This window comes from Poromitra crassiceps, assembly GCF_964638095.1.
Source record: "Poromitra crassiceps genome assembly, chromosome: 10".
Taxonomy (NCBI): Eukaryota; Metazoa; Chordata; class Actinopteri; order Beryciformes; family Melamphaidae; genus Poromitra; species Poromitra crassiceps.
The window spans coordinates 43,786,740-43,801,334 of NC_139631.1; the positions used below are offsets into that span (position 1 = coordinate 43,786,740).

At 47.2% G+C, this 14,595-nt stretch overlaps 1 protein-coding gene across 1 annotated transcript in view; it reads left to right on the forward strand.

Moving 5' to 3' along the window:
* The first annotated feature begins 10,295 nt into the window (after positions 1-10,295).
* Positions 10,296-14,595, forward strand: part of LOC310784083 (protein FAM240B) — a 10,207-nt gene continuing 5,907 nt past the window's right edge. The window contains exons 1-2 of the mRNA XM_083645059.1: positions 10,296-10,319; positions 12,825-12,946. Of these exons, the coding sequence (XP_083501185.1) occupies positions 12,825-12,946 (122 nt within the window). The 5' untranslated portion in view covers positions 10,296-10,319. The remainder of the gene's footprint in view (positions 10,320-12,824; positions 12,947-14,595) is intronic.

Sequence of the window (14,595 nt, forward strand, 5' to 3'; positions counted from 1 at the left end):
GGGTGGAGCAACGACCGGGACAGCAGGGGGAGGGGCCAAGTGCAATTGGGGAGAAAATGGGAGAAAAAAAATCATAAAAAACGGAATAAGGAAAACATCTGGAAGCGTCCATGCTTCCTGCATGTGCGGTCGTTTTTGCAACATGGCCTAAATGTGTTCGATTTAAAATCCTGATAACAGCCAAGTGGCCCAAAACCACGGGTGAATGTTGAAGCCAAGACGGAAGTGGTGGGAAGTGGCAGTTCCTCTACTCACAACCAACTTCTGATCAAATATAAAGTAAAACGATTTTATTTGATTCTGCGACGAAAGTCAACAAGCTTTGAAGTGAGTTTTTTCCGGTGAGCGCGGCTGAGCCATCCTCCAGCACGTGTTGTGTGTTTACAAGCACACGACCTCTGCGTGTCACCGCGCTAATATGAAGGCCCGCCCTCAAGACTCTGGTTTGTTCTGTAATGCGTTTTTTTTTCTTTTCTGATTTTTCTCCCCAATTCTATTTGGCCAATAGTTTAGAGCAGGGGTGTTCAAAGTGCCACTCCTCCTGGGCCAATTGCGGCCCTCAGGAACTTTTCTGATGGTGAGTTATCAGTGGTTCCCAACCTTCTTTGTCTCATGTACCCCTTGAGCTGTTTTGCCTCAATAGTACCCCCTCCAGGCCCGGTTCCAGAAAGAAATGACTATAGTCAAGTCAAGTCAAGTTTATTTGTATAGCACATTTCATACACAGAGGCAATTCAAAGTGCTTCACATAAAATGGTTGACAAGAAAATAAAAGAATAAAAGAAGAGAATAAAATGGACATTTAAAAGCATCACAACAAAACTTAAAAAAAAGAGTATAAAAAGTGCATTAACACATTGAGTGCCAAGGACGTCTGTGGACATCCTAAAAAAAAGTAACGAGAAGTGCCAAGGACGTCTGTGGACGTCCTAAAATCATAATTCATATTATTCCATAATTCTGCTGTTTAAGGTCGTACCCAGCCAGTGAGCATGAATCCCTTCAAGGGATCACACGGCGCCACCTTAAAAATCTACACGGGAGCTGCGCCATGCACCCACCTCAGATCCTTTACTTTGTGCAGGAGAAAGCGGAGAAAGCCGTGATCAAAGGGGAAACCGATGCATGCTGCAGCCAGAGCCATATAGATTGCTCTGTCTGCAGCTGACAGTTGGCTGCGATCCGCGCCCACAACTGAGCTCTTCTGCCTCTGTCCATCCGTCTGCATAATAGTTCCTCCACACGATTACCTGCCAGAAAGGCAGCACCCGAAGCCGAACGGCCAAACCTCTTCCTTCAGTCCCGTTTGCCATTTCCTTGTTGCGCTGGGATCCGCCCGGGGCAAAAACGGAGGCCGCGAAAATAGACTGTGTGCGTGTGGGGAGGAGCCCGCAGCTCAGGGGTGGAGAGGGGGTGTTACGGCCTTAGGCCGTATTTGTATTGTATTCCCTTATGTTTCTTGTTAATTCCCTGTATGCATGTGGTTTAGATGTGTGCTGAGTGAGAGCTCTTGTTGTGAGTGGATCTTTGTTCTACAGGTGATGGCAATCGGCAATGATTGGCAGGTGGTGGCTGTGGATTGGTCGACCCTGCAGCACACTGCCTTTAAAACTCCCTGGATTCTGCAAGATGGCGGGGAGGCCCAGCAGTAACTGAGTGGTGTTGCTGCTGGTCTTCCCCCGCACGCCTCCAACCAGTGTGCTCTGGCACTTTGTAATTAGCTTAGTCCTTAGCCACATAGCTTATCTGAAGCTGTAGGGGTGAATGGGCCTTTTAATTTCAGTTTTCTCCTGGTTTTGGTTTAGTTGAGGGAGGTAGGTTTATTATTGTCTTTTCTTTCATTTGTTTTGTCCTTAGTTAGTTTGTGGGTGGTATCTAGTGTGGGTTTTGGCTAATGTTCACCCTGAGCCATTGCTTCAATCAGTTTTACCAACTTTGCACTGTTAATGTAACCCATGTTTGGTGCCTCGCAATAAAATTGTGCAGTTTGCTACATTTTACATCTGGTTTCTGTGTGCATGTTATGTTGCAGCCTGACCTTAGACCGGGTCGTAACATGAATTGGGGGCTCGTCCGAAGCTAAATTGTGGCCTCATGCTTTTGTTTTGGTGCATTTTTTCCTGTAGTCTGGTTTTTGCTTGGCAGTTTTGACAGTTTTTTGTGTGTTTTCCAGATCCACCTGGTTGAGCTTGGGTGTTTGCCTGTGTTGATGACTGTTCGGCTGTGGCAATTTGGTCATGACACAGGGTGTCGGGAGCTCGTGCATGCTGGAGTTGAGTTTTGCCAGTGTTTTTTCATGTTGATTTTTGTTCAAGGCCCAACCTGGTAAGGTGGGTGTAAAAAGCAGGTGGTCGCTGTGGTGGGAAAGAAATAGTTCCTGCGCTCCAGCATTTTGTGTTGTCGGGGCAGTTTCTGGCATTTCAGTGTGGGAGGGGTGGTTGAGGCTGCCTGTTCCACACCAAGGACTGCTGGCGGGACGAGTGGACAGTGGTGACGATTGCTGCTCACTCAAGTCCAGACTAATCCGATGGCTCAAATGGAGGCCGGGGTAGAGACGACAGAGCACCTGGGACTCGCCCTCCACGTGAGAGGTGGAGCTGGAAGCAAGGGATTTGAGTGGTGAGATTGATCAACTCCTGTATCTCTATGTCCGACAAACAAAGCTGGAAAAGGAGTCTGCTCTGGTCAAGTCTGCAGTCTACCCCGGTGAGTTTACGGTTTCCCACCCTGCATACCAGTGGACAACTTGCTTGTATTTGTGTCTAAATGTTTCGTTCTAGTAGTAAAACTGTTTTGTCTTCGTTATAGTAAAGTTAAATCTGCCAACCAAAAATACAGTATGTTGCCTGTGTTACATTTGTTTGCTTTGTTCTGTTGGAGGAGTGTGTTTAGTGACCTGTGGTATGTTACGTTGTGAGTTCTGTGTAGTGAAGGCACAGCGTGTGAGTTCTGTGTAGTGAAGGCACAGCGTATGAGTGCACAGGCTCTGTGGGTTGGGACGCCAGCGCACAGACTCTGTGCATTGTGACAACACCCTTGGTGTTAGTGCTGGGGGGGGACATTTTTAACATCACCTTTTATCCGGAAGTGCCCTTAGTTCGTTTTCGTCCGACGCCTGTAATATGTTTCACGAGCTTTAAACCGAAGCAGTACGTGGCGCCTATTTACAGGTAGTTGCTGTTCTCCAGCAGTTGGGAGCACAGACGGAGGGCGGGGACACATGGGACAGAAGGTTTTGGTTTTGTTGGTTTTGCCGCTGCCCTGGTGTGTTTTGTTGTGAAGGTTAGTTGTGATGCTAATCTGAGTTAACCTGTGAGATGTAGATGACCTGTGGGAGGTTTTCCTGCTGTCCTGATTTAGAACATCTCATTTGGGGTGAGATGTTCTCTTTTGGGAAGGGGGGTGTTATGGCCTTAGGCCGTATTTGTATTGTATTCCCTTATGTTTCTTGTTAATTCCCTGTATGCATGTGGTTTAGATGTGTGCTGAGTGAGAGCTCTTGTTGTGAGTGGATCTTTGTTCTACAGGTGATGGCAATCGGCAATGATTGGCAGGTGGTGGCTGTGGATTGGTCGACCCCGCAGCACACTGCCTTTAAAACTCCCTGGATTCTGCAAGATGGCGGGGAGGCCAGCAGTAACTGAGTGGTGTTGCTGCTGGTCTTCCCCCGCACTCCTCCAACCAGTGTGCTCTGGCACTTTGTAATTAGCTTAGTCCTTAGCCAAATAGCTTATCTGAAGCTGTAGGGGTGAATGGGCCTTTTAATTTCAGTTTTCTCCTGGTTTAGTTGAGGGAGGTAGGTTTATTATTGTCTTTTCTTTCATTTGTTTTGTCCTTAGTTAGTTTGTGGGTGGTATCTAGTGTGGGTTTTGGCTAATGTTCACCCTGAGCCATTGCTTCAATCAGTTTTACCAACTTTGCACTGTTAATGTAACCCATGTTTGGTGCCTCGCAATAAAATTGTGCAGTTTGCTACATTTTACATCTGGTTTCTGTGTGCATGTTATGTTGCAGCCTGACCTTAGACCGGGTCGTAACAGGGGGGGAGAGGGGGGTGGGGCACGCAGGCTGCACAGGACTACACCATGTCACTACATCAGAAAATATTAGCCAGAGTCAGTGAATGTGCTTGAAATTAGAGTGCAAAAAGTATTCATAAAAGTGACTATCTTGAAAAGTAAAAAAAGACAGCAGAAAACCCTTGAAAGTGCTTCTTTCAGAGGCTGTCATTTCATAATGGAACTGTCTAGAAACAAAATGTCTTCTTTGAAAGAAGCAGGAGTGTCCAATGTTTCATTAGAGTCCAGCCCTGTCCATATAGCCCTAATAGAAAAAATTCTATAGCTGTTTTCAACTGAATGGAAGTGAATCTGGCACAGGCTCCAGACAATTTTACTGAAGCGCTGTGGCACTCAATGTGTTAAGCAACATATAGGGACATATAGGGATTCATCTTAGATCAGTCGGGCGAAAAATTTGCACGTCACCAGCCTCTCCTGCCACCGTCACTTCCTTTTCCGCGTCCGCTTTGGCTATTCTCTAATAACGTTAACGCATAAACACTCTGCATAGAAGACGTCAACTCGTCTCACAACAACAGTGGAAAATGACTGGAGGTGTAGTTGTTGTGACTACTAGTAGTATCGCCAAAGTCGCGGCACAAGTTGCTATTCAGACTAAACAGTGGAGCACGGACGCGGAAAAGGAAGTGACGGTGGCAGGAGAGGCGTGCTGTACAGGAAGCCAGGAACAAAGGTAGGGCTGTCCCAGAGTCAGACTCTGGGTTCCCAGATTGCAATCGAGATGACTTTTAATCTATTAAAGCAGCTACGAGCAACTTTTTCGATTGTTATTAAACAGTATAAATTTAATATCAATGCATCACATCTTACCTCTAATAGTCGACGATACCAACGCAGAGTAGTCTCGCTTGAACCCCGAGTGAATCGGCCAGTGTTAGTGTGTCTGTAGCCAGGGCAGATCAGGAATTGAAATGAAACGGTTTGCAGCAGCCACTTCGGCCATAACCACAAAATAACTTCCAAAAAACCTGTTAGAATATAACGAGAGATGTTCCCGCGAGTATGCGTGGCGTTCACATTGTTTATGTTATGTTGCTAGGCAGCGCAAACGGCGTAAAAAGGCAGCTGCGTTTCACTTCCTGGTTTCACTTCCGCGTTTCACTTCCGGGTTACCCGGTCCAGTCGCTCTAGAGAGCCCCCTGTTGGCGCGAGTTTAGACAGACTATAGACTTAATAATCACCTAAGGGAGCAATCTCAGATGCACACGGCTTTGGTCTCGTCGACTATTAGAGGTAAGATGTGATGCATTGATATTAAATTTATACTGTTTAATAACAATCGAAAAAGTTGCTCGTAGCTGCTTTAAAGAAAATATTTGATTTGTCTTCCTTTTTTCTTGGGTGCCTCTATAGACCCTTTTTATGTTTGTAAACAGCGATGACGTATTTTGGGGGCGGAGCCGAACTGGTTGCAGAAAGTGACAGCTAGCGGTTCAGCTGTTATAGAAATATGGAAGATCCCGACGCCTCCTCCACATATTTTAAAGCTTTGCCAGCAACAGACAGGTTATCTTACACAAATAAGATAACTCTTTCAATGGGGTGAGGTTTCTTGACCCGTACTCACTGTCAGGATGGGTCTAGGATCCAATACATCGCCAAAGTTGCAGTGCTGCACATCGTCATATTCCTAGTGGGAATGTCCAGCGTCTATATTTTTCCTGTATTCCAGGGATCGAAGCTCCGTTCTTTTAATGTAAGCAGGTCCCTCCTCTATGTGTTTTATCAAAGTATTTTAGCAAGTGTGTTGTTTTACGCTGTTGTTTGTTGGGGGAGTGGTCTAAAAACCGAGGATAAAAACAAGATCAACAAACTGATCAGGAAAGCCGGATCCATCATTGGCGTGATGCCGGACTCCCTTGAGACGATCCTGGAGAAGAGAATGGGTCGGAAGCTCAGGAGGATCATGAACAATGAGGATCACCCAATGCAGGCCGTCTTTAGTGACCTGAAGAGCTCCTTTAGTGACAGGCTTATTATGCCTAGGTGCTCTTCAGACAGATTTAGGAAATCCTTTGTGCCTGGTGCTGTGAGCTTTTTTAACGATTATTGTCGTTGAGCTGCTTGCTGTTGCTGCACTCTAGCCTGCAGACGGCTGCAGGGGGTGGCATCATGGAATATTGGACTTATTAACCTGGTTGGCCTCGTTTGGCAATGTGCTCTCCTCTTTTTTGTACTGCTGAGACATGTATTTTATTTTATTCTTTCTCTACTGTGATTGTCTTTACTGTTTACCATTGTCTGTTTGTCTTGCATGTACAGTATTGTAGCGTTTCAGGTAATCCAAGTATTACCTGTAATGTGATGTGCAATAGAAGTGTCTCAACTGCAGCTAGGAACTAATGTGTGTGGGTGTGTTCCTAGGGGGAAGGGGATATATGTGACCAGCGGCCGGGGCGGAGGCCAGTCAGGCTATGCGAGGGAGCTGACCGGGTGGTTGTAGAGCTAGCAGCGAAGCTAGCTGCTAGGAGCGTGTATTGTGAAGACAAGAATAAAAAGCCTGTACCAACTTCAAGTCTCCAGTTCCTTGGACGAATACCCACTTTGTTACATTGGTGCAGAAGTAAAGCGGTAACGCCTCTGATTCGGCCGAGAGGGGAGAGGGTGAGAAGGAACGGCAAAAGAGATGGGTGGTGCGGCTTTTTGGCTCTAGAAACTAGCGCTAGTAAGTTAGCTACCAGGGGTGCTAACTGCTAACTGCTAGCTGCTAAAACCACGTGCGATGGTGCGCGGAGAATCAAGTATCTCCGGAGAATGGCCATCGGTGAACGGGAGGAAAGGAGAGCTGACGGCGGGGATCAGCTCGATGCTGGCGGGCATGGAGGCCCGTGTGTTGAGAGAGGTCGGACGGCTGGTAGAAGAGACTCCTGCCTGGGCAGTAGAGGTGATGCGGGCGCTGCGAGAAGTCATGCAGCGGGTGGACTTGATGAGCGCGGAGGTAATGCAGCGGGGAGAGCGGCCGGAAGAGCCACGGAAGAGACTGTGTTGGACCTGCAGAGAGCCGGGCCACGTGGCGAGGTGGTGCCGAGGCGGTTCCGGGAGACGGACCGGGTATGCGGGACAACGACATGGACAGCAGGGAGCCTGCTGGGCAAGTAGCGCGATCGGACATCTAGCCAGAGAGTGTCCAGAGGCTGTCGGAGATCGGGGGGCAGCGGGAGAAGAGAGACGTGCAGGCGGCAGACAGGTGAGACTCTGCTGGACTTGCCAGTCACCGGAGCACTTGGCCAGGGACTGCACTGAGAGTGTGGAGGCCGGAGGTGAGACGCAGGCTGGGAAGAGCGTGAACAGCCAGAGGGAAGAGAGGGACATCGTCTGCAGCGTTGTTACAGTCGGGAGAGCGACGCTCGTGTCTCCGAGTGAGCGAGAGGGGTTACCGCCGGGGGAACCGGCCCAGCCTAACCGCTATACACCCCCTAACGTTGCACTGCGGAGAGCCGAGGGGAAGATCGACGCCGGTGGTGTTCGCTCTGCAGTCCTCAACCCTGGAGGAGGGGGACGGAAAAACGAGCGGAGAGCCGAGGGGAAGATCGACGCCGGTGGTGTTCGCTCTGCTGTCCTCAACCCTGGAGGAGGGGGACGGAAAAACGAGCGAGTGCGAGGCCGGGAGGACGACGCCAGGGTCAGCTGGAGAGTCGACGGGCGCGAGTGGAGACCGGAGGACGAGGATGTCGATCCGGTGCTCGTTCGAGCATTTGGCTACTGGAACAAACAAAAGGGGGGACCGAAAAGCGTGTTTCAGGTGGGACAGAAGCTGTGAAAGAGGGGATGGAAATGGGGTTTAAATGAAAAATTAAGAAGTTGCTGGGAAAAGAAAAGTTAAGGAAAATGTGGGGGCTTGTGTTTAAATGAATGTGTGAAAAAGAAGGAAATAATGAAAAACTAGACATTATGGAGTGCCTAATGGGAAACTAGACATTATGGGGGTACCTAATGGAAAACTAGACATTACGGAGTACCTGATGCAAACTGGACATTATGACGGGGGTGTTGGAAAAAAAGAAGGGACTAATTGTGGGGAATTGAAATGTTGTGGGGTTTGTGGGAATTAGATTTTGATGTGGTGATGGGGAAAAATATTGTGTTGGGTGTGTTTTGGTACAGGGGGATGTGTGTGGGTTGTGGGTGTCGACGTGGGCGTCGACTAATGTTGGGTGAGGAGTATGTAGCGTTTCAGGTAATCCAAGTATTACCTGTAATGTGATGTGCAATAGAAGTGTCTCAACTGCAGCTAGGAACTAATGTGTGTGGGTGTGTTCCTAGGGGGAAGGGGATATATGTGACCAGCGGCCGGGGCGGAGGCCAGTCAGGCTATGCGAGGGAGCTGACCGGGTGGTTGTAGAGCTAGCAGCGAAGCTAGCTGCTAGGAGCGTGTATTGTGAAGACAAGAATAAAAAGCCTGTACCAACTTCAAGTCTCCAGTTCCTTGGACGAATACCCACTTCGTTACAGTATGGTGGCACTCAGTTTCCCCCCTGTGGGATTAATAAAGTATTTCGTATCGTATCGTATCGTATCGTATCGTATCATATCGTATCGTATCGTATCAGCTTCAGTTCCTCAGAGTTTTGGATACGACCATGCGTGCGCAACTAACCGTGTGACGTCCTGTAACTAACCCTGTGACGTCCTGTAACTAACCCTGTGACGTCCTGTAACTAACCCTGTGACGTCCTGTAACTAACCCTGTGACGTCCTGTAACTAACCCTGTGACGTCCTGTAACTAACCCTGTGACGTCCTGTAAGTAACCCTGTGACGTCCTGTAAGTAACCCTGTGACGTCCTGTAACTAACCCTGTGACGTCCTGTAACTAACCCTGTGATGTCCTGTAACTAACCCTGTGATGTCCTGTAAGTAACCGTGTGACGTCCTGTAACTAACCCTGTGACGTCCTGTAACTAACCCTGTGACGTCCTGTAACTAACCCTGTGATGTCCTGTAAGTAACCGTGTGACGTCCTGTAACTAACCCTGTGACGTCCTGTAACTAACCCTGTGACGTCCTGTAACTAACCCTGTGATGTCCTGTAAGTAACCGTGTGATGTCCTGTAACTAACCCTGTGACGTCCTGTAACTAACCCTGTGACGTCCTGTAACTAACCCTGTGATGTCCTGTAAGTAACCGTGTGACGTCCTGTAACTAACCCTGTGACGTCCTGTAACTAACCCTGTGACGTCCTGTAAGTAACCCTGTGACGTCCTGTAACTAACCCTGTGACATCCTGTAACTAACCCTGTGACGTCCTGTAACTAACCCTGTGACGTCCTGTAACTAACCCTGTGACGTCCTGTAACTAACCCTGTGATGTCCTGTAAGTAACCCTGTGACGTCCTGTAACTAACCCTGTGACGTCCTGTAACTAACCCTGTGACATCCACTCTAATGGGTCTATTATGGAGGCCTTAAATTGGCCCTCAGTCGAAACGTTGGGAACCCTTTTGAGAGTGTGTCGCGTCTCTAACCTCATCTGCAGGAGCGTCAAAAATCAACAAAACACACATTAGAACGCCTTCATTAGCCAATCAGAATTGAGTAGCCATTTGAAAAAGCCCTGTAATAGCTGCCACTATAAATAACCCTCTCTCTCCCCTCGCTCTCTTTTGTCTTTCATTCGTTTCTCCATCAACCACCCCCTGCCCTCTCTCTATCTGCCTGTATGTCTCTCACTCATTCAGTTCACTTACATTCCAACAGACTTGAAAGAGAGAGAGGGGGGTGAGGGAGGGGAGAGGGGGAGAGACAGAGAGAGAGATGGGAAGAGGGAGAGAGAGAGGGAGAGACAGAGAGAGATGGGGAGATGGGGAGAGGGAGAGAGAGAGGGAGAGACAGAGAGAGATGGGGAGACAGAGAGAGACGGGGAGAGGGAGAGAGAGAGAGGGAGAGAGAGAGGGGGAGAGACAGAAAGAGAGATGGGGAGAGGGAGATAGAGAGGGAGAGACAGAGAGAGATGGGGAGAGGGAGAGAGAGAGAGGGAGAGACAGAGAGAGAGAGAGAGAGAGATGGGGAGAGAGAGGGAGAGAGAGAGAGAGAGAGAGAGAGGGAGAGAGAGAGTAAGTGAGAGGAATAAACAGAAACCGAGATCAAGATTTACTGACTGACTGGTGCATTCACTGACACCACATCTCTCTCTCACACACACGCACGCGCACACACACACACACACACACACACACACACACACACACACACACACACTCATCCAGCCTGTGGGACTGACGGACGCTCAGCTGAAAGGTTTGTGTCAAATCTTTCGTTTTTTGTCTTTCATCAGGAAATCTAGTGACGAAAATCACTTTTCATTAGGCTGATTCTCTGCTCCAGAGTGAATTAGGTTGCTTCGCTGCTCCAGAGTGAATTAGGTTGTTTCGCTGCTCCAGAGTGAATTAGATTGTTTCACTGCTCCAGAGTGAATTCATTTGGCTGATTCTCTGCTCCAGAGTGAATTCCAGTCAGCTGAGGAAATTCTTGTCTCTTAGAACAAGTCACAATCAGAACCAGCTTGAGTAGGAGCCAACAGCCAAGGAACGGTTTGTTTTATTCAAATATAAAAACTTTCTAAACACACAAACTCACAACATTCAACTCAAATGTAAAGTGGTTTTAACTTCTCAAACATCTCTTTCTATTTAAGGACCAATTCTTCATGCAGCCACAGTGAAGGTTAGGTTTAGGTTTAGTGAAGGGAACACAGTGAAGGGACGTTTGTATGAAGTTAATTTTATTTCTATTTTTATAGTGAAATTATTTCAGTGTAGAAATGACAGGAAGCAGCCTGCTAGGAGCTGCATGACAGAAACAGCCTTTTCCAGGCAGTAAGGAGAATGAATACCATGCTCACAATAGAATAGAATAGAATAGAATAGAATAGAATAGAAACTTTCTTGTTCGCATCCGGCTTGTCACACGGTTAAAAGACAGAACAGGACAGAGTACATTGTCACACTCCTAGGAACACACACTGTGAAAATTAGAACTCGAAATCAAAATTGTATGTATATGTATTAAATTGTTGGTTGTTGTGTGTTATGTGCGTATGATCATCATCACTAACTGGCATGACGACATGACGACATGATTTTTTTTTAGGTATAAGGTGAATCTTTATTGATCGCAGTGGCAAAATGTTCCTCTTCTGTAGCTGTTTGCTTTTGATTCTTTATTACATTTTCCTTTATGATGGTTTCATTCGCCTGCTAAACCATGCTGATCACATGACATGACCTCACATTCTGTTTGGTTCTGTGGATCAGTCTGGCTCCGCCCCCAGCCATTTCCACAAATTACAAAGTGCACCGGCCAATCAGGGACCTGCCTCGTAGTTGACAATGTAACCGGCCAATCAGGGCCGCCGCTGGCATAACAGTATACACCAGATCGGCAATACGTCATTTTGTAGGCCGGCTGCTGGCGGCACATGTTCCCGCCCCCCTTTTAGGGGGAAAACACAAGCCTCTCCCCGTTGACCTCGATGTAAAATAGCACTACCACAAAAAAGATATAGAAAAATAACAGAATCAATCTAGTTTATTAATGACCACAAAACACCATGACATGACAATATATTACAACTCAGCCGGCCACAAGATACAAGATACATGGGAAATATGACTTTAACTCGTCTAAAATCATGTGACTCATGACCCGTCTCTGACCTAGTTCCAGTGTCCGCCTGTTGCTAATTTAGTCTTCCTACATTAAATGTTGTTGTCGTGGAGCCCAGTGTCGTTGTAGGCTACTTCGCTCGGGGCTGTAATGTAAATATGTGACCTGAGTCACATGATTTTAGATGGGTCAAAGTCATATTTCCGGTGTATCTTGTCCATTCTATGGTCAGACGAGTTGTAATATATTGTCATGTCATGGTGTTTTGGGGTCATTAATAAACGAGATTGATTCTGTTATTTTTCTATAACTTTTTTGGTAGTGCTATTTTACATTGAAGTCAACGGGGAGAGGCTTGTCTTTACTCCCTAAAAGGGGGCGGGGCCTAATTGGCAATCTGATGTATGGTGGTTCCTGAAGCAACGAGCGATAACGTTAACGTTAGTAGAGTAAACACAGCCGTAACAGTTATCGCAGAGATAAGACCCAATTATGCCCAATGTTAAATACGGACACGCATACGGACGGAGCTTTCTGTGCTCATTTTGTGCGTAATTCTTCGCGTTTTCTGAGAGCTTATGGATATGGATGAAACAGAACAGTACCAGACACACACTCACACATTTGACTCTCTACTGCCCACTAGTGGACGTATTGTTTAACATATCAACGTGAAAGACGAAGTATGTCGGCAGTGACGTTTACATCGTTTGAAACGGACGCATTTGTTTTCGGACAAAAATGGAGCATAAATGAACTCATACACTCAATAACAACAATGAAACAAGAACAAGTGCACCAGCCGAGTTTCTCGGTTCTCTCGGTTTTCACCATTCTTCTGAGTGGATTTGGATTTGAAAGGATTCGATGCTGATTGGCCAAAGGAGTGGATTTGGCGATGCTGATTGGCTGAAGGAGTTGTCTGTCAAGGCAAGTAGCCTACTCCCACCCACTGAAATCTCTGTGTGCGGCTGAACCGCAGAACGGAACAGAATGTGAGATCATGTAATAGGATAGTTAACCAAGCTGCGTTTCATAGCATGCAGAGCACTTTGTACCTCTGTTGTAAAAAGTGATGTAGAAGTATTAATAGGATTAATAGTATTAATAGTGTTGGTGTGTGTGATGTGGCTGCAGATGAACGTGGCTCTGATCCATGATAAGCTCTTCATTAAGCAGTTTTGGGAGAAGAAGATCGGTGCTCAGAGTCAACATGCTGAGAGCGAGGAGGAGAGAAAGAAAGCGAGCGCACTCTGCAAGTCAGTCCACACACACACACACACACACACACACACACACACACACACACACACACACACACACACACACACACACACAGACACAGAAACACACACACACACAGACACAGAAACAGACACTCACTCACTCACTCACTCACACCGCTCACAGCCAGGCTCATGACGCCGGGCACAACAATCATGTTCTGGAAATGACCACTGAGCAGAGATTTTTGGAATCATGATTTTTCAACACTGTCAGAGCTATTATGATCTACAATGTTGCCTGCCTAACCCCTCCCTCTGTCTGATTCAGCTCTATCTCTCAACTTAAATCAGTGTGTAGGCTATAATTGCTGGCAGGCCTTTTCCTGCAGCAAAAAGACCATAGCCTACTGATGCTGTGGTTTATTCCCAATCTTCGGTTAATTCAACACTGGATGGCACTCTACCAGACTATAGCATATCTTGAGGGTACAACAGCACAACTCAATAGAGCCAACCCTACTACCGTGCAGGCATGGTCAAATAAGCTACAGCCATAAGGGATGACCTCAAAAGAAGAGACCCCCTCATCCCCATCTCTCACACTTCCCCTATAACATATCAGACGTAGGTTGCAGATGTATTGATAAATATAGCCTACAATATAACATGACGAACAAATGCTCACCATACTGTAGGCTCTCCTCGAAATAGTGCAGCTCCTATCAGATCACCCGTTATACAATAGTAAAGATTCCACAAAACCCACCTCTGCCAATGAAGCTTCAGACACAAAATGGTGATTTTTTTGTGTGGGAAGCTTCATTTTGTTTTCTTTCATCAATTAACCCAACCCAATTAAGGAGAATTACGATGGGACATTTGGAGATTTTCTGGCCTATCCTACCCCTATCCCAGCTAACCCCACCAGCAGCTATTACACAACACCCCATAGCCACCAGCTATTAGCCTTATCCCTCCTCAACCTGTATATCCCCGACCAGCAGCTATTACAGCAACGCCCCATAGCCAGCAAATATTAGCCTTATCCCTCCTCAGCCTGTATATCCCCCACCAGCAGCTATTACAGCAACACCCCATAGCCACCAGCTATTAGCCTTATCCCTCCTCAGCCTGTATATCCCCCACCAGCAGCTATTACAGCAACACCCCATAGCCAGCAAATATTAGCCTTAGGCTATCCCTCCTCAGCCTGTATATCCCCCACCAGCAGCTATTACAGCAACACCCCATAGCCAGCAAATATTAGCCTTATCCCTCCTCAGCCTGTATATCCCCCACCAGCAGCTATTACAGCAACACCCCATAGCCACCAGCTATTAGCCTTATCCCTCCTCAGCCTGTATATCCCCCACCAGCAGCTATTACAGCAACACCCCATAGCCACCAGCTATTAGCCTTATCCCTCCTCAGCCTGTATATCCCCCACCAGCAGCTATTACAGCAACACCCCATAGCCAGCAAATATTAGCCTTAGGCTATCCCTCCTCAGCCTGTATATCCCCCACCAGCAGCTATTACAGCAACACCCCATAGCCACCAGCTATTAGCCTTATCCCTCCTTAGCCTGTCTATCCCCCCTTAACCTTGCACCAAATCTATCCTGCCTAATCCCCGAGCTATCCATTACCCTGTACCAATAATCCCCCATGCAGCTATCCATT